Source organism: Puntigrus tetrazona, chromosome 18, assembly GCF_018831695.1.
Source record: "Puntigrus tetrazona isolate hp1 chromosome 18, ASM1883169v1, whole genome shotgun sequence".
Lineage (NCBI taxonomy): Eukaryota > Metazoa > Chordata > Actinopteri > Cypriniformes > Cyprinidae > Puntigrus > Puntigrus tetrazona.
In genome coordinates, this window is record NC_056716.1 from 19404042 (window position 1) to 19423736 (window position 19695).

Sequence of the window (19695 nt, forward strand, 5' to 3'; positions counted from 1 at the left end):
TCGGTTATTTGACAGCTAAATCCAGCACCGGCCCGAGAAACGATGCAGTGATAAAGTGGCCTTTCGTTTCATTTCAGATGGATAAGATCGCTCTTTCGACATGAAGACAGAAGAAATGCTTCGTCACGTCTTGCGTAAATAAACAGCACGAAGCACGAAGAACGTCTGGATCTCTGTGAATGATTCCTGGATGGCTTCAAGAAGCGTTGCTTGATAACCCTGACCTTTGGTAAATCATCACGTAACGCAAGTTAAAAGGTTGTAAAGCTGTAAAACAGAAAAACACCTACTAATTTCATTGCTACATAAAACAGACCGTCCAGTTCTGCTTTTCTTCAGTGTGGTCTTACCTCAGCTTAGACACACAGGACTGAAAAGGGACGGAAATAACAACAGTAAAGGTAGGAGTAATATTAAAAAAAAAAAAATATATATATATATATATATATATATATATATATATATATATATATATATATATATATATATTTATTTTTTATACAATATATGCATTTAATATAATTTATTTAATTACTAATTATATATCATTTATTTTATTTTTAAGGTGTTTTTATAGTTTGATTGCGGTCATGTCTGTTGCTGTAAAAAGATGCTTTTTTTGTTATCCTGACATGTTCACGACTCTTAATAGGCCATTTGCTGCATGTACGGCTGCTCAGTTGTTTAGCAAGAGGAGAACGCTCTGCAAACGTTTTATCTTGATAGGATCGCGTCACCCCGCACAAGCTGCCGTGAAAATGAAAAACAATCAGTTTAACTTCGAAGGACTGAAATTAAATCGAGACCGTTTGATCCATAAGAACAATTATGAGGCTTTTCTGTCTCGTCACACGAGTCTGTTCAAGCGAACAATCATTTTTTTTGAAATACTCTAAAATACAGCGTTTTGTTGAAAAAGACCGAGTTGGATTCAAAGAAAAGATGGGAGACGATGTAAAGTGTAGATGAGGGTATTATCTTGCATGAAAAAAAAAAAAAACTGTATAGATGAATGCAGCATTAAGTTCTTTTTGATGAAAATAGAGAAGAAGCATGAAAAAAAAAAACACAAATTGGGCAACGCTAAAATAAATGCAGTATTAAGAGAAGTATTGAGTGTGTTACAGATGTTTTGTGCTTTTATAGATGTTGATATTGCTGGATGGTCCAAGCCTTTAACCCCTTCATAGACGGGAATGTATTCCAGAAAGGGTTAAACTCAGCGGATATAACAAAAAATGAAAAATCGTTTTGATTTGAATTTCATACAGAGACTGAAGGACACGTACTTTGTATGTCAAAGACGTGCAGGGAGATGAATTATAGGATTCTTACGCCTGTGTGTGTGTGTGTGTGTGTGTATCAGATGGGAAAGAGGCGCTTCTCGGGGCTCGAGGTGTCCCTGATGGTGTTGTTTTCATTGGTCCTGGTAGTCGCTGTCGCAATGGTCGTTCTGCTGGCCACTGGGGAACCGGGGACCATGAAAGAAGGTAGGTGATCAGGTGCCAGTCACTTTCCTACAGAGGATCACAAAGACGCTTCTGAATGTTAGAAACCTGCCGGCACTAACAGGCTAAGCAAACTGACTTCAGGTATTAAGTCCTGTTTTATGAAAAACAATTGCAAATTTTTTAAACAACATAATACTTATAAATAATTCAGCTGATCGGAAGTGCATTTTTATGTTTTTAATAAATAAAGTCAATTTGTAATGTATTACTGTATATTCAAAACAAAACAAAACAATACATTGAATTAATAAAGGTCTTTTGTGAAAGAAAAATTATTTTGTTTTCCTTTTGCGTTTGGATTTTTTTTCCGGCCCCATTAGCAGACATTTCTTCTTGTTTTAAACTTAATTATTTTTTTCATAAAACAATGCGGTAACACTTTCTGTGAATCCTGTATTCATAACACATTATAAGGGTTTTCTTAAGGCATTATAATGAATGCACAATGCATTATAAATAACTCTTATAATATGTTGCATCATCTCATGAATATTCTTTTTTTTTTTTTGTTTTTGCTCAATATTAGCCTCACAGGAAACACTATAGATTTTAAATAAACAATATCAAGATACGATAAAGTCCATTATAAATTAAGTAGATTTAATACAGTGTTCGTGGTGTTTTATAAATATTAATACTCTTAAAAGTTATCACAAAAACATTATAATGTATAATTGATTATTCATGAGACGTTAAGCCGCATTGCAGGGTTTTTTATAGTGCATTATAATACCTTAATAATAATAAATAAATCAATGTTCACACATTTGTACTGGAAAACAAAGCAAAATAAGAATATCGTTAATAAACAAATGTAAACTAGTTTAAAAAAGGATTTAATTTCCATGTTTGCAATATCGTAAGTATAGTATGACCTGTTTAATGTGTAACAGAGTTCTATAATAGAATACAAGTTTAATAAATTAATTCTTTACATATATACATTCATGCATACTGTATATTTACCTTATGTTGAATTAATTGTGAAAAAGGAAAATGTATTGATGTGTCCAGTAGGAACGGTGCTTCTATTATCTTACTAATTATGTACATCACACTATTTTTATATAGGCTTATTGTTTTATAGCACACACACACACACACGTATATATATATATATATATATATATATATCTCCACACCAAGGCCAAAAATATTGTCCTGTGGGACTGCAGCTCTTGAGGAGCAGTTTATTAACGACAAAAAACCGCAGCCGCCTCGTCAAGGACGGCAAGAAACGCACGAGTCTTTGATGTTGCACTAAAGTATAAAGAATATGTCCATCCCGATTGCTATCAAGGACACCCAGCAGTGAGAAAAGCAAGAGTGGAGTCAGAGCACAGAGGCGCTGACGAACGGCTCGCACGGGGACGAGAGCTCAGGCACGCACAGACTGCCTTATTATGACAGATGTCACTCTCAATTTCAATTTAGCGCTCTGATGTTTGGTCAAGTGCTTTACATTTAAAGGGGACAAATTGAGGCTGGCACAGCTGGTTTGGGTGAGGCGAGTCTGTTTGCTCTCAGACGACCTTGTTTTAGGGGTGCGGGGCGCTGATGGAGATCAGGCTACAAAAAGCACAAACAGATTTCTGGAAAACATCATATGAAGTGTGTTTTTAGGAGAAACGCGGCAGTGTTTGATGTACGATTTTGGTCAATAATTAAAGATGATTACTGATTATGTGCGTACGTTTGTATGTTTACACGGCCCTGTATGGCAATGAGCCAGTGTTTAGATTATGCGACGTTTAAGGTTACCTTAAGTAATGTGTCTAAAGACATTACTGTGAGAAAAAGCTTATATAGTTGCCAAGCAACTTGTAGTATTAATAAAGAATTCTGATGTCTGGTCACAAGTGCGTTTTATATATAATAATAATAATTTATATATATTTATATATTTAATAATTTATATATATATATATATATATATATATATATATATATATATATATATATATATATATATATATAATTTTTTTTTTTTTTTTTTTTTTTTTTTTTAGGAATTTTTTTCTTTCAATTGGTTTCAACATTAATAATAAATGTTTCTAAAGCAAATAGTGTTCCTTAACATTATGTGACACTCAAAATGCATTTGTAGTTTTATTTTTCTGGATTAAATGGCTATCAAAATGGTCATTTGCGATATTTGTCCCCAACTTCAGATTCCGGATCAGATCCAGACATCGTTCCAGAATGTCCCGCCATTTCAATTGGAGAGAGAGTGGACTGTTTCCCTGATGGCAGAGCTTCCCAGGTAAACTGCGGCGGATACGTTCCACATTCCATACCAACTCCCGGCATGCTTCGCTAAATCTTTATATGTGTCCTTGCAGGAAAAATGTTTGAAAAGGGGTTGCTGTTGGAGCCCCCTAGACGAGACCAACGTCCCCTGGTGCTTCTTCTCCAAAAACCACGGCTACAGCGTGGTCAGCGAAAGCATGCCAGACAGCACACGTGAGTTCACCATGAACCGTAATAAAACATTACGACTTGTATCATTGGCTTTTAGATAAGTCTTCGTATTACCTCTTTTGTCATGAGCTTGAGATTATATTAAAGGTGGGAGTGGTGTATCGCCACAAGATATCACCGTTGCAACCTTGAGCAAGGTTATATCAGGGGAATACTGTCTTTTCATGAAGCTATTACATGGGGAAATTGTGTAAAACAAACTGTACTGACTTTGGTTTTGTAATGGCGGAAAAAAAAAAAAAACAGTTTTCAAAGGAATATTTCAAGGCTTCTTGTTAGCTGCTTTTAATAAGGGTTGGGGATTGCAATAAACTCTTTATGCAACTTGTAAAAGTGTGTGCGACGATGATATCTCGAATCGGACTTATTAAATCCCATAGACTTTAAATGAAAAAGAAAAAGTTCAAATCCGCTTTCTATTGAAAAGTTTGCAATTGACCATGTAGCAAGTAGGGCAAACGTTTCACAAAGGCCTCATGGAAAATGTTTGCTTTGCTGCAGATATTGAGGCCAAGCTGACAAGAATGGATTCTCCATCTCTGTTTGGAGCTGATATTAAAGAGTTGACCTTCTCCGCTGAAATGCAGACAGAAAACCGTCTTCGATTTAAGGTCTGTTTACAAACTGACACAAATAGCGCCGTGTAAACACGTCTATAACTCTGTGCAATGTTCTCTTTGCCTGCCAGATCACCGATGCGAATCAAGCCAGGTTCGAGGTTCCTCACGAGCATGTGCAGTCGCTTTCCGACACTCCCGGTGGACCGCTAAAATACAGAGTGGAGCTGATCCAGAAACCCTTCGGGCTGAAAGTTTGGAGAAGAACATCTCCTGAAAAACTCCTGTGAGTGGGGAGCTTCTCGTCTTTTCTCTTCCTTTTCACGCGCAGATCATACGTTGGCTCTTTGTGAGCTCGGCGCACCGCTAACAATGCAGCACAAGTGTTTCTTTGACTAAATGAAGAGCAATCACAACACCAAAAAAGACAGAAATTAGAGGCATGAATAGAATGAGGGAATCCGCCGAGGTCTGAAAGAAGCCTGAAGCAACGCAAACAAGCTTTTTGTAAAGCAGCCGGTGTTCGTCTCGCTGTCTACGCGCTGTTGATGGAAATTGCTTTGTTTCCTTTTGTTATTGTCTGCCGTCATCTGTGTGTTTTTGTGTACTGTTGAAAAATGACAGGCAGGTTATGAATAAGTCCTGATTCTGAGTTGAATTTGATCATTTTTGAGTCACAGTGACTATCAGGCCTGCTTCTTGCATGTTGTGTTTGTCACCAAAACTATTTATTTAAAAGAAATATTAAAGAAATCAGATTGACGCTGCATATTGGACACACACACACACACACACACACACACACACACAGTTGCAGTTTGCATGTTGTTATAATGAAATTATGTTCAACCAACCAATTACATGAAGTTAGAGGACGTTACTGTAATTTGTAGCATTTTCTTTTTTTTTCTTTCTTTTTAAGTTGTTTGCTAAAAAAAATCAGGTCTGTTTCAACTAATCGAGGCCCTGGAACTAATTAATTCTCATCTTAACATCCTAAGGCCGGTTTTAAAGGCAGGGCTTAGCCTAAGATTAGGCCATAGTTCAGACATTTTAGTCATTTTTATAAACATGCCTTAGGAAAACATTACTGGTGTGCATCTTAAGACAAAACAAAGGCACTGGCATGTTTTAAGATCGGTTTCTTTAGTACGTTTCTTTCAGTTGAGACAGCTCAGATTTACATTTTAGTCTAAGAATAGCCTTAAGCCTTCTCTGTGAAACCGGGACTAAATGTAACTTTTTAGCATGTAAATTTAATGAACAAGAAAGATGATTGGAATTAGTTCATTTATTGCTAACAGAGTAAGTGTAGTGTACCTTACTATTCAGCACAATAATAACCTTCAACAACATTTTCATAAAAGTAAAAAATAAAAATCTGCAAACTGTTAACCTTTGACCTTATGGCCGTTATCGAAGCAAATGCTTAATGTAGTCACGCATGATTTCCAGTTTAAAGCAGTTCTCTTACACTGAAGTCTATGGCGGCTGTTGCAATGCTCAAACACTGCAGATGCAAGATGTATGAAACAGAGCTTATGTGTACATCAAAGATGAAAATAATGATCTAAATTAGATGCTGATTCCGTATGAAGTGTTGTCCTTATTAAAACGGCTTTCAACAGCAGGATTGCCCAATGAGAAATAGATCTCATTTCCAAAGAATACAGCGAAGTGCTGCATACAGTACAGAAACGAAGCACTTTTACTTCAGTTTTTTAAAGTTATTTCCTTTTACGCAACCATAGTCACGTCTCTACGTGTGTTGCAAAACAATCAATGACCAGTAATCTTTTGTCCGATAAAAAGCCTGACTTAAAAGCCTAATAATGATGCTTTTAATCATAGAAATACATGATTCATAAAGTGGTTTCAGCATGGGCTGATATATCAGAAGGAGTGGATGTGCGTAATATGCTCATTAATCTTATCTGTACTGATGTTATTTTTAAAATTCCTAGTACAGTTTTAGATAAGAAGATGCATATTTCACATAATGATTCCTAGCTATCAGTTTAGCCGTGGTGTCGAGAATAGGAAGCTGTTTTCCTGCTTGCAGAAGATGATCTTTAGATGACCCGTCTATCAGTATTTGTCATTTACGCTGCTTTTTTCATGAGGTTTGCACCCCTTTGCGTCTGAAGCCATTGCTTTAGGGTGAATCTATTGGTCAGTGAACAGATTCTTGACGGGTTTCATGACATCGTTGCAAACCGAGCTGTGCAAAAACATATTTTTTTTTTATCTCTTCCTCTCTTGCTCTGTTAGGTTTGACACGACCGTTGGGCCGCTGGTTTTTGCCGATCAGTACCTTCAGCTCTCAGCTAAACTTCCCTCTCACAATATTTACGGCCTTGGTGAGCACGTGCATCAGACCTTCCTCCATAAAACCGACTGGAGGACCTGGCCTATCTTCACAAGGGATGCTTTTCCCAACGGAGTGAGTCACAATATTCAGATTCTCGCTGTTCAAAACCAGCAGGATTTCATTTCTTCAGTCAAATACGTTTTAAGCAAGTTATCTGAAGAATGCCCTGGCCACTCCGAAGAACCGAGGACGTCAAAAGCGTCATGAAATTAGTTCATGATACTCATGTACCGTATTTCAAATCTTTTGAAAGTCATTTGACTTAAATTACAATCATTATTTTCGTGGAACTTAATGGATCACTGAATCAGTGAGTGGATCATTGAGTCAAGAACTAGATCAATGTGGTTCATGAACAAATCATTTAGAACAACATTTCCATTTTCCATTTTCGATCTAGAAACGATACAATAATTTACAGAGAATAGTGACTTAAAATGATTGCATTAGATAAGGAGACTTGGAATAGTGCATGAGTCATATAGTACGGAACTTTTTATAATACTTTTATGGTATTTCTTTCTTATTGGAGCTCAGCTGCCCCCAATGATTGATAAATTGATTGTTTTGTTTTATGCATGTGTGTGTGTTCCATTAGGAAAAATAATCAATGGGAGAAATATAATTTTTAGCATTTTTTTTTTTCATTTAATGTCCGACGTATAAATAACTTTAGTTTTGTATAACCCAATTCAGTCAGTTTCATGTGAACATACGTGAACAAACATATTTTTTTTACAGTGCAGTGCATGTAGTGCATGTGTGTAGTATTATTTGGCATTTGTATATCAAGATCACGAAACCATTACAAGCCTGAATGTCTTTTCTTACCGCAGGGCACACACAACCTGTACGGCCATTATCCCTATTTCACGTGTCTGGAAGATGCGAGTGGCCAGTCCTTTGGTGTTTTCCTCATGAACAGCAACGCTATGGGTAAACAGACCCTCTCTCGAGTAGTTTTATTCTGTTAGCTTTTTTTGCGTCGTTGGTCACAAACATGAGCTTTGCCGTGGGCTGAAGTCATAATCTTTAATAACATGATTTGTGATGTCTGCGCACAGCAAGTATAGTGCTTTTTGATATGTTCGGGGGTTTGGAATGGCTGCTTTTGTTAAAGGTTAGCAAATTAGAGCAATTTAAGTTGTTTACGTCTGTCCGATCGCGTCTGTGTGCAGAGGTGACAGTTCAGCCTGCTCCGGCCATAACCTTCCGGACTATCGGTGGGGTTCTGGACTTTTACATCCTGGTTGGAGAAACACCAGAGGCAGTGGTGGATGAGTTCACAAAGGTGAGCGTTGCTGGCAGATAGAAATAGAAACATCAGCGACACTTGTAGACAAAGTTGTAAACACTTTGGAAATGCTTTTTCATGTGAGGTATCCAGCATGGTGGATAGTGTTTATATATGTAGACGTGCGTGTGTGTAAATACTATAATTTATTATACAGAGATGATAGATTTTTATTTGTCGGTTTTAGTTTTCATTTCTCTGTTATAGTTCTCAAATATTTTTGCATACTGACCACGGGAAAAGGAAATGCGCATGCACACACACACACACACACACACACACACACATGATTCAGATTCTAGTCATTTGCGGCATTCTACATGTTTTTTTTTTTGGTAAAATAACAGTTTTTAAAATTACGAATTAATTGCAAATATTTACAATTACAATATAGCTATTGTAAATATTATATGATAATTTATTACACAACTCTTTACTAAACTTCATAAGTGACCATTGTCACAATCCTATTTTATTTAATAGAAAATTTTTAAAACATACAATATTTGATTTGCATATATATATATATATATATATATATATATATATATATATATATATATATATATATATATATATATATATATAAATAAAATGGCAGAAAAACCAACAAAAGAGCTGTTTTCATTTTACATAATAATAATAATAATAATGTATTTAAAATATTAATAATATTAATAATATTAATAATAATATTAATAGTGGAAGCAATGCATCAAAGATACTAAAATAAAACTACTCCATTTATCTATTTATTTATTTATAGGTAAGTAGCCGTAACAAGCAGTCAGCTGGTCATTTTACTAAATAAACCATGACGGGGAGATCAAGATCATGCCATGAAGTTCTTACCAAAACTTCATCAATGCTAATTAACATTAGCTCTTGCCGAAGGTTAAAGTAAAATCATATAGGCCCAGATGAAGCTTAGCCTGAGGGAGTCCTGTGATGTTCAGCGTGTTTAACACTGCTTCATGTGTCTCCAGCTGATTGGCAGGCCTTTCATCCCTCCGTACTGGTCTCTGGGCTTCCAGATCTCTCGCTGGGACTACGGCAGCCTGGAGGAGGTGAAGAAAGTCGTGGACAGAAATCGACAGGCCGGTCTTCCGTATGTAAGTGCCAGGAACAGAAGGAGGGTTGTCGCTTTGTTCTACAAAACTTGATTCCACCCAGTACTTCAAAGCCACAATCGAGAGCGAGGAACAAAGCCTGCCGATTCATGAATAATGACTCCACATATGTGCATTTCACCTATACACGCAGTTAGAAGCGTTTAGCACCTTATGGTGAGGCTCTAATTGCCGAAAGACGGACTGAAGCTCAATGTTTGATGTAATTTGAACAAAGAGGGCATTAGCATGTCAGGATATTGCATCTCCGCCTGATTAGCATTAGAAAATTACTGGCAGGAGAATCTCACCATCTGTTGATGGTCGGTGGAAGTCAAACCTTCCAGAAAAATCAAAACAGACAACAGCGAATCTACAGTGTCAGCATGCAAAAGAGGCATCGTGAAGGCTGAAGGTGCTAAAGGACAAGACCACAATGATACGCTGAAACACGAACGGTTTAAGATCTTAAAAATAGAGATTCCAAGAGCTGGATTTCATAGAAGAGCCGTTTTTGGTTCCTTTCACTAATTGGTTCTTAAAAGAATCAAACGAATCTTAGCCTTAAGAACGTTTTAAGAAAATTTTACGCGGAAGGAGGAAGGAAGGAGAAAGGTTCTCCTTGGAATCATCAATGCCAACCTTATTTTTAAGAGTGTAACCGTAATTAAGGAAATTTATAAGAAACTTTGATTTAATGTTGATTTTACCAGGACTGCTGAATTAGCATTATTTTGTGTTCCAGGATGTCCAGTACACTGATATTGACTACATGGAGAACAAAAAGATCTTCACCTACGATATGGAGAAATTTGCAGAGCTGCCTCAGTTTGCCGACTACATGCATGACAAAGGGCAGAAATACATTGTCATACTGGTGAGCCATTGATAACTTCATTTATGCTGAGATACGGAGTTTTATAGGTTGCCAAGTTAGTTCTGGGTTTTGGACAAGTTTCGAGTCCTACATTTCCATGCTGAATTTGATTTTGTGGAGTCAAACATCTCAAAACCTTTTTTTTTGGTTTGGTAGGATCCTGCTGTATCTACAGGTCAAAGGATAAATGGAACCTATGAAGCTCTTGAGAGGGGACATGCAGCTAAGGCTTGGGTCACTGAACCAGATGGAGAAACACCTCTACTGGGAGAGGTAAAATACTCCAGATTGTGGCGTTATCTTGGTTAATTAGATTTTTTATTTTTATTATTTTTATTTTAATGTGGATAGGTAACATATTCTATTTCATTGTCCTCACTGACATGATACAAATAATTTATGGTAGAATTTATAAGAATTTATGCTATTATTATTATTATTATTATCATTGATTTTTATTTATTTAATTGGAAAAAAAATCATTTTCACAAAGTGACACTGAAAACTGGAGTAATTATGCTACAAATTCAGCTTTTTAATGTATTTGAATAGAACACAGTTATTTTAAATTGTAATAATATTTCACAATATTACTGTTTCTACTGTATATTTAATAAATGCAGTCTTGGTGAGCATAAGATGCTTTAGTGTAAATAGTAATTTAAAGATTGAGAATCGGTGCTATTTAATCAAAACAACTGCACGACTGGAGTCATTAAGTTGATTTAGAAATGGAGCTAGAATCATTAAATTTCTTACAATTCCCATCCACTTCTTACCCATTAAACATTATTAATTGTCCAGTACTGTTTTGGGAGACAGTTATATTGTACTGTCTTAGTGAAGGAATTAGCATTGCGCTGTATAATACTAGAATGAAGTCGAATGAGATAAGAGACATAAGTGAATGATTGAATGAAGAACATCTGGAGTTGCCACGTGATTTGTCATAAGAGAGGCCATTAATTTACCATCTGTAACCTTGAGGGATGTCATATATCAGTCACCCCTCAGGGCAATAAGGCACATATCACATGGCAATAATATTGCTTGTGATTATTTAGCCGATTAAGCACAGGCAGATGCTAATTGCTTTTTTATGGTTTTATTTCAGGTCAGTGTTTGCATTGATTTTGCATTAGAGTTTAATATCACGCTTTCATGCAGCTCAGAGCCATGTGAGATGAGGAACAGAAAAGAACTCAGGAGGGAATAGAAATGCCAATGGCTTAAAAACTTAAAGACATAAATAAAAGGAAACACGAAGACAGGCTGGGTTTTTTTTCTAGCTTTAAATGTCATCTGTGAACAATTGTGATGTTAGTGAGTGAATCTCTTCAAACATGGGCATCTCACCCAAATAACCAAAAAATAGCAAGGTAGCAAGGTTATTTTTTTTTTTTTATAAATACATTAAAAATTTTATTTTATTTTATTTTATTTTATTTTATTTTATTTTATTTTATTTTATTTTATTTTATTTTATTTTGAAATAAGCATGTTATTCTATGCCGCAGGTCTGGCCAGGACAAACCGTGTTTCCTGACTACACTAACCCGGCTTGCATTGATTGGTGGGTTGATGAAATTTCCCGTTTCCACAAGGAAGTCAAGCATGATGCTCTCTGGATCGTAAGTAACCCGCAGAGATCATTATCTATGAGCAAATATTGAACCGGATCCTTTTTTATGTCTCGGTGGAAAGGTCACGAAAGGTTGTGAAAAATGTTCTGATTCCAATCTCCAACTTCCTAGTCTCCAAATCAATACTATTTATGTCACCGCATCAATATGTATTAATCATGATATTAGAACACAGCTACGCTCTATAAACATCTGATCTAGAATACAATATAAACCCCAAAAGCTTTCAAGTCAATGCAAAATCAAAACTGACCTTGCTTACAGTAGTAATTTATCAATCTCTCACTCAATTTGATTATATTAAGTTCACTCATACAGCTCTTTCACAGTACGTATTATTTCAAAGCAGCTTTGCAGAATATTAATATTACAATCAAGCTCTACTGTCAAAGAAGAAACTCATTTTACACCATCCAATCAATTCCTGATTGATAAAATCAAGTCCAGCCCGACGATTTGTCTCGCAGGATATTCTGATTCAGAAGTGCATTGCTTTATGAAAGTAAAATGGTTGCGAATGCCATTTCATGTTGACTTTAAAGCCTCCCCAAAGGGTTTCGCTTTAATCTCGAGACAATTAGCCGCCTGAATTAGGGAGCACTGAACTAATTGCTGTTTTATTTGTAAGGACATGAATGAGGTGGCCAATTTCGTGAAGGGAAGCATCAACGGCTGCGCTGATAACAAACTCAACTATCCTCCATTCACCCCAAGTGAGTCTCAAATGCATTTACGGCTAGATTTATTCATTGCAAATGCTCGTTTTTCTTCAGCGTCCGTCCTCATCATTTCTACTCAACTCTACAGTTATCCTCGATGACCTGATGTACAGTAAGACCTTATGCATGGATGCTAAACACAAATGGGGTGACCACTATGATGTCCACAGTCTGTATGGATACTCCATGGTTCTGGCCACTGATAAGTAAGTGTTGTTGGTTTTTTTTCCATATTTTGTATGCAAATGATCTCTGTTATGATTGACTGATGCTGCTTTCTAGTCTTGTCAGAATGATTACTGTAGATGGATAGCCAAATGGTAATGCGCTCATGGCCGTGAAATCATAACCATGATGATTTTGAAATTATGTTTTTAAAATCATTTTGCAGTGGTCTGGTTGGCTGCAGGGTGTCGTGAATGTCAATGTATTCAATTCTTTTTCAACACTCTATTGCACCATCTTGCTTCTAGATAACAAGCGCAAACAAACCTGATTTAAGTTTAAAAAGGCATGGTTGATAATGCATTTTTAATAAACAAATAAAAAGATCTAGGTCAGACTACATCCTTGGTCATTTTTTAAACCAGAATGCACTTTACTTCGATGAAAAATGAAATACGATTCACATTTCTTTAATTAAGCTTTATTTCAAAACAGCTGGAGTCAAATAATTTATCTGTGCATTGTTTGTTTTCAAGGAAAATTATGTGACATTATAGATATGAATGAGATTGATATGAATGCATTGAATGAAGATGCAATAGAGTGTATAGGTTTTCCTATATAATATATTCTTAAAGACCTATAACTTTCTTTTTAGTATTTATTTCACATTTATTATGTATAAGTATATAAATGATCATTTATAATTATTTATTTCCTAACAAATATTAGTGCTGAAATTTCCCCCTTTTAACAGTGCATCTATTATTATTATTATTATTATTTCTATTTCTAAATAATAAAAAAAAGGTAATGATTTTTTTTCTTCCCTAGAGCATGCAGTAGATGATTAAGAAATATGTTAACAACCGAAAAAGTTTTGAGTTGATGCATTTGATGAATGTCGGACAGCACATGTGAGTCAGTAGCAGCAGTCACCCGTGACTTCATTAACATGCGTCCAGTTTTGTCATATGGCAGGATGTTTTTCTCAAAGGGGGGTGAAGACAGTTAAGTTGTATCGTGCTCGTTCCTTTTTTCCCTCCTTTCATTTCCAGCAGGAAATCTGTTTTACTCATCTTGTAATTTCTACATCATTGATTTGTTCCACTCTCGTTCCTCTACGCCCCCTCTCTCATTTGGCTTAACTCCCACATTCAACTCCTGCCTGTGTGTTTGTCATCTCCATGTATTCTTAGGCCACCCAACGGTGTTGTGTCTTATTGTGGTTCCAACACTCCTGATGCTTCTAATATTGTGTTTCTGATTCCAGGGCATCGAAAGCAACGTTTGGAACGAGCCGTTCCATGGTCTTCACCCGCTCCTCCTTCCCTGGGGTGGGCAAGTACTCTGGGCACTGGTTGGGAGACAACGGCGCCAACTGGAATGATATTAAGTGGGCGATACCCGGCATGCTGGAGTTTAACCTCTTCGGAGTCCCTTATGTAAGTGGTTTGACTACTAAACACAACAGTATGGGTATAGTCGACTGCAGTCTTTGTAACACAACGGCCCCACTGACAGACATGGAAAGCATTTGGAGAAAGCTTTCTGTTTTGATTGAGTTGCCATGAAATGCAATGAGCAATTGAATGGGCATTCGGACTCCGTGTTCAGGTTGAATTGAGTTAACATTGACTGGCCGACTCAACAGTCAGATCCAATGAATTCATCATGGGACAGACGATGTAAACTTTTATTGCTGAACAATATTACCTGATGGCCAAGCCTATTGTGATTTGTATTTTGTGGTAAATTAAGTTATTTTTTTTTTATAATATATTTTATTTTTTCTGTTATTATTAAAACGGTACATATCTGGCACATATTGCTTTAGTGTCTTTTAAACATCAGATTGTTATGTTTGGTTCAGTTAAATATCAACTTTTTAGTGTAATATGAGATAATAATAATAATAATAATAATAATTATTATTATTATTATTATATATTATTATTATTATATATATTATATATATATATATATATATTTATTTAATTGTATATTTATTAATGTATTTATTTAATTATATAATAATAATAATTATTATTATTATTATTATTATTATTATTATTATTATTATTATTATTAAATCATTATTTATTTAGATATTTATTAATTAATTGAATTATATTATAAATAATAATAATAATAATAATAATAATAATAATAATAATAATAATAATAATATCAATAATATAAATCATTTATTGGTCCTACTGCATGCAATAGATTATTAAGAAACATGTAATCAAGTAAAGTAAGTTTGGTAATGATTTATTTGATGGATCTTTTTCTGAGGAGAAACATCTGAGAACTAGAACCTAAAAAATAAATGCAAAATTCCGACGTCATATTTTCCGAATTATTTGCAGAATGCAGGTATTTTGGTAAATCGATCAGAGACACTTGACACTTTTTTTTGTTCTGCAGATCGGTGCGGACATCTGCGGGTTCTTCGACGACTCGACGGAGGAGCTTTGCGCCCGTTGGATGCAAGTTGGCGCCTTCTACCCCTTCAGCCGCAACCACAACGCACAAGGATATAAAGTACGAATCGCCCTTAAATACTCCTAGACGCTCTTAAAGTATACAAAGCGTCTTCCTCTTCAAACATCTGTTCTACGTGTTTCTGGCCCAACGGCGATGCTCTGAATTACAATCGCGTCCTCTCCCTTTAAATGCTATTTGTAGAAGATTTATTTCTCTAATCATTATTGTGAGATTGGCGTGAGAGAAGCAATCAGACCTCCGGAGCGAGAGTTTGAGAGGGCAAATGAGGATGAATGGAAAATTATATTCTTGGTGAAATTAGATGAATAAGATTTGACCTTTTAGTCGGAGAGTAATCATTCCACGGCTGTCTCCGCGACCGATGGCTCTCTGCCATGATGAACATATTATCAGTATCCACACAGTAAAATCCATTTCTCTCTTTGCTCTTCAGCTTTCTCCCCCTGACTGGTTTTATGTCTCTTTCTAACAGGACCAGGACCCTGCGTCGTTCGGCTTTGACTCTCTCGTGGTGAACACCTCCAGACACTACCTGAACATCAGATATACGCTTTTGCCGTACCTCTACACTCTGTTCTACAAGGCCCATGTTAGCGGAGAGACCGTAGTGCGTCCCGTCATGCATGAGTGAGTTTGTACGGGCGTGCAAAGAATCCTGAAGAAAACACTGCAGTTTCCATAAAAATATGAAGCAGCGCAGCTGATTTTAACATGATGATTACAATTAAAACAGTTAGTTCCTTTCCTCGATTCTGATTGGTCAGCAGCCTTATTACATGACCGCTTCACCCAACAGCATCACAACGCGAACCGTCAGTAATACAGCATTAAAACTTACGTGCGTTATGCATTTCAGCCAAATTTTATGTCTTATTTATTTAATGAAGTATGAGTGAATTTTGAGTCCACATTTTTTTTTGTCATTTATTTTGATTTGATTGATAATTGTTTTTGGCATGTTTTAATTTGCTTATTTGATCTGTTTTGTTTCTTGTTTTTTTTATGTTTTTTTGTTTTGTTCGTTTAATTGATTGTTTTCGTTTTGTCTTGCCATTTTTGTTGTTTGTGTATTTTATTGACTGTTTTTTAGTGTTTTTGTTGTTGTTTTCTTTGCTTTTGTTTGTTCATTCTATTCATTGTTTTTGTCTGTTTTACCATGTTTAGAGTTCAGAATAGAATTTATAAAAGCTGTATCCCTCTCTGCAGGTTCTATTCGGACAGTGAAACCTGGTCAGTGGACCAACAGTTCATGTGGGGAGCACATCTTCTCATTACTCCTGTGCTGGATCCTGTGAGTGAAAACACACACACACACACACACACACACACACACACACACACACACACACACACACACTGTTGTATGACTTCCTGTAAGCCCATGTGGATGACCTCCTCTGGGACAAATGTGAGAAAGATGGGACTTTTTCTCACTCTTTTCATTTCCATCGCCTCCTTTTCTCTCTTTCTAATGAGATCGTTGACCTCATTATGAAGAAATTAGAACTGAATATAGATCGCGGCCATGTGAAAATGGGTGATGAATTGTTTGAAGAGTCTAATGTGGCTTCGCGCATTTTATCAAGAATATGACTGAAACAGACTCTTCATGTTCAAAGAGCTTCCCACGAGAACACGGCAAACGGCCCGTTTTGAGAAAGTTTGATGCATATACGTCAAAAGACGCCTGCGTTGGGGTTATTCAAATCTTCAGAGAGCTTATGTGATGTAAACACTTCAATCAGCGGCAAAATCCATATGCATCAGCTGCATAAAAGATTATGATAATTACTGGACCATGTGGTACAAAAAAAAAAGTTGTAAGGTGCTATAACAAGTTGCAGAGAAGAAAAACCGCTGTTGTTTTTCCATCTTGCAGGCATTCATTTAATGACACCCGACATCTAACTTGCAGATCAGTTGAACTTTGATCTTCTCAACATGGGTTTTGACTAGGGAAATCTATTCCCACCTTCAGATTTTTTTGTCGTCTTAGCCATCTTTTTAAAGTGCTCAAATGTTTTCACTCTTCTTCGTGCTCTCAATTAAAGAGTCAAGTATGTAGGTGAGCTTCAAAGAGGGAGAAGTCACCGCTGTATGAGGATGAGGACTGCTTTCAACTCTGAAAAACTCAAAAACGTTATCTTGTTGTTTATATGGCAAGGAAAGAAAGACTGACAAGTCTCTGGCTTTGAGAATGACAGAACAAGCCAATATGTTTAGGAAGACCACGCCATTTTTACAAATTGGAAAAATAAAGCACTTAATTGTGTATTTTTCTGTACACTACCATGCAATAATATTGTATGATTAAAAATAATAATAAATGCATAAATAGATGCATTAAATGACTCAAAAGTAATAGTAAAGGCATTTATTTACAATATATTTATATATATATATATATATATATATATATATATATATATATATATATATAATTATTTATTTATTTTTGTGGAAATTTCTGTTTCAAAAGAACATTTCTATTTCAGTTTCATCAAACTGTCTTAATTTAAAAAAAAAAAGTAATGTTTTTCACAAAAAATATTAGGTAGCGCAAATGTTTTCAGCAATTGATGTTAATAATAAGAAACATTTCTTGAGCAGCAAATCACCATATCAGATTGATTTCTAAAGGATATGTATGTTTTAATTGCTTTCCCAGTTATCAGTGGGATAAGGTTAAAACGAGTATAAGAAACAACCCAATTTATTAACCATTGGTTATAGTTGTTATTTATAACAGCTTCAGACTTGGCTCAGTCAATCATATTTTACTCTAGTGTCAAAGCTGTCCATTATTTTATTTATTTATTCTTAAACACACACTATTGCTATCTTAAAGTCACTCATGGTCGGGTCTTGGGTGCACAGTGCTTTCAGCTTGATATGAATATCATATTTGAGTGCCACCATCTGATGTGTACAGTGGGTTTTCCCTCAGGCACAAGAATGAATCATCTTTTCTTTTGGTTAGTTTGCTGCTTTGCTTTCTGTCAACTTCTTACTCTCCAATACCTCGCTCCTATTTTCTCTTTCTGAAGCTTGAAAAACCACAACAGGAAGACCATACCCGTTTAAAAAATCTCCACTAGTAATAGTTCAACAAATAATGTTCATGCAATTATGTTCAACTCATTTTCCTTATTGTTGTTTGTTTTTTTAGGGTGTTGAATATCTGGAGGCCTATATCCCAGATGCCATCTGGTACGACTTTGAGAAGGTAAGTCCATCCTCTCACATGTTAATGTTTTTTTTTCTGGTGAATTATTTCCTTGAAAATCTGCTTAGAACCTTCTCACTCCTATTGTGAGTCGGAGGCAGAGTCTTTTGTTTAAGCATCTCTAGAGTCTGGTTAGTGCTCTAAGAGCCAGATTAACCAGCACCGATCAGATCTCTGATAGAATCGGTCCCTTGCGTCCACGTGTTGCGCGTCTCAGAACGGGTCGATTACAGGAGCAGTGATTGGCAAAGCAGGGCTCGAGTGACCCTGGCAGAGCTAGAGAGAGTTTGATGGAGAGGAGCGACACGGAGAACCTGATTGGATCTGAAATGACTTATGGATAGAGCGGAGACTCGATGTCTGTCTCGTCGTCTCTGCATTGACCCAGTCACACAGTCAGAGAGAGAGAGGGGTGAGGGGTCTCGAGCTAGAGATGGAGAACGCAGGCAGTGTGAGAACAAAAACATACATCTGCTGAAATGTTAGGGTGATGGCTTAATGTTATTAATGTAAAATCAACAGTGTAAGAAATTCTCTAAGAAATTTACGTTTATGCTTTTTTTATTATATATAATATATAATAATAATTACAACATTTTTAAATCATTTGCAAAATTTATTCTACCATTTAAAAGGTTGGGGTTGCTTAGAGTTTCATGATTTTGGAAGAAGTTTTTTGTGCTCAACAAAACATTTATTTTATCGAAAAATACAGTAAAAAAAAAAATTATATACTTTATTTATTTAGTTGCTATTCTTCTTCCTCTTATTTTTTACAATTATTCTTTTATTTATTTTTTTTTAACCTGATAATTTTTTTTCAGAATTCTTTAATGAATACAAAGGGGAAAAAAAATTTGTTCTAAAAATGTAATATTTTGTAATATTGCAAATAACCTTACAGTCACTTTTGATCAAATAAACACATCCTTGCTAAATAAAAGTACTTTGTAATCATGTCGATTTTTATTATGCATTATGCAATATATATTTACGAATATGTGATTTTTGGTTTGTTTTATAGGAGGTAAAGATCGCAGATCGCAAAGCAAAAATTCAAATGCACCTGCCAGAAGATAAAATTGGTTTACACCTGAGAGGCGGAGGCATTCTGCCTGTACAGAGACCAGACGTCACAACTACACACAGGTAGAATCCATGAAAATACAGCCATTAAACACATCTAAAACAGTATCTGCTACTCTTTAGTGATTGCATTAGGCCTCTA

At 35.7% G+C, this 19695-nt stretch overlaps 1 protein-coding gene across 1 annotated transcript in view; it reads left to right on the forward strand.

The window, feature by feature from the left end:
* Positions 1 to 279: 279 nt before the first annotated feature.
* The window catches only part of LOC122323148 (sucrase-isomaltase, intestinal-like), a 46891-nt gene continuing 27475 nt past the window's right edge, over positions 280 to 19695 (forward strand). Inside the window, 21 exon segments of the mRNA XM_043216816.1 lie at positions 280 to 401; positions 1367 to 1490; positions 3683 to 3774; positions 3854 to 3974; positions 4494 to 4603; positions 4681 to 4835; positions 6821 to 6992; positions 7757 to 7856; positions 8099 to 8211; positions 9201 to 9326; positions 10069 to 10200; positions 10357 to 10473; positions 11718 to 11831; positions 12472 to 12556; positions 12651 to 12768; positions 14001 to 14172; positions 15161 to 15277; positions 15714 to 15868; positions 16448 to 16532; positions 18411 to 18467; positions 19492 to 19616. Of these exon segments, the coding sequence (XP_043072751.1) occupies positions 1367 to 1490; positions 3683 to 3774; positions 3854 to 3974; positions 4494 to 4603; positions 4681 to 4835; positions 6821 to 6992; positions 7757 to 7856; positions 8099 to 8211; positions 9201 to 9326; positions 10069 to 10200; positions 10357 to 10473; positions 11718 to 11831; positions 12472 to 12556; positions 12651 to 12768; positions 14001 to 14172; positions 15161 to 15277; positions 15714 to 15868; positions 16448 to 16532; positions 18411 to 18467; positions 19492 to 19616 (2390 nt within the window). The 5' untranslated portion in view covers positions 280 to 401.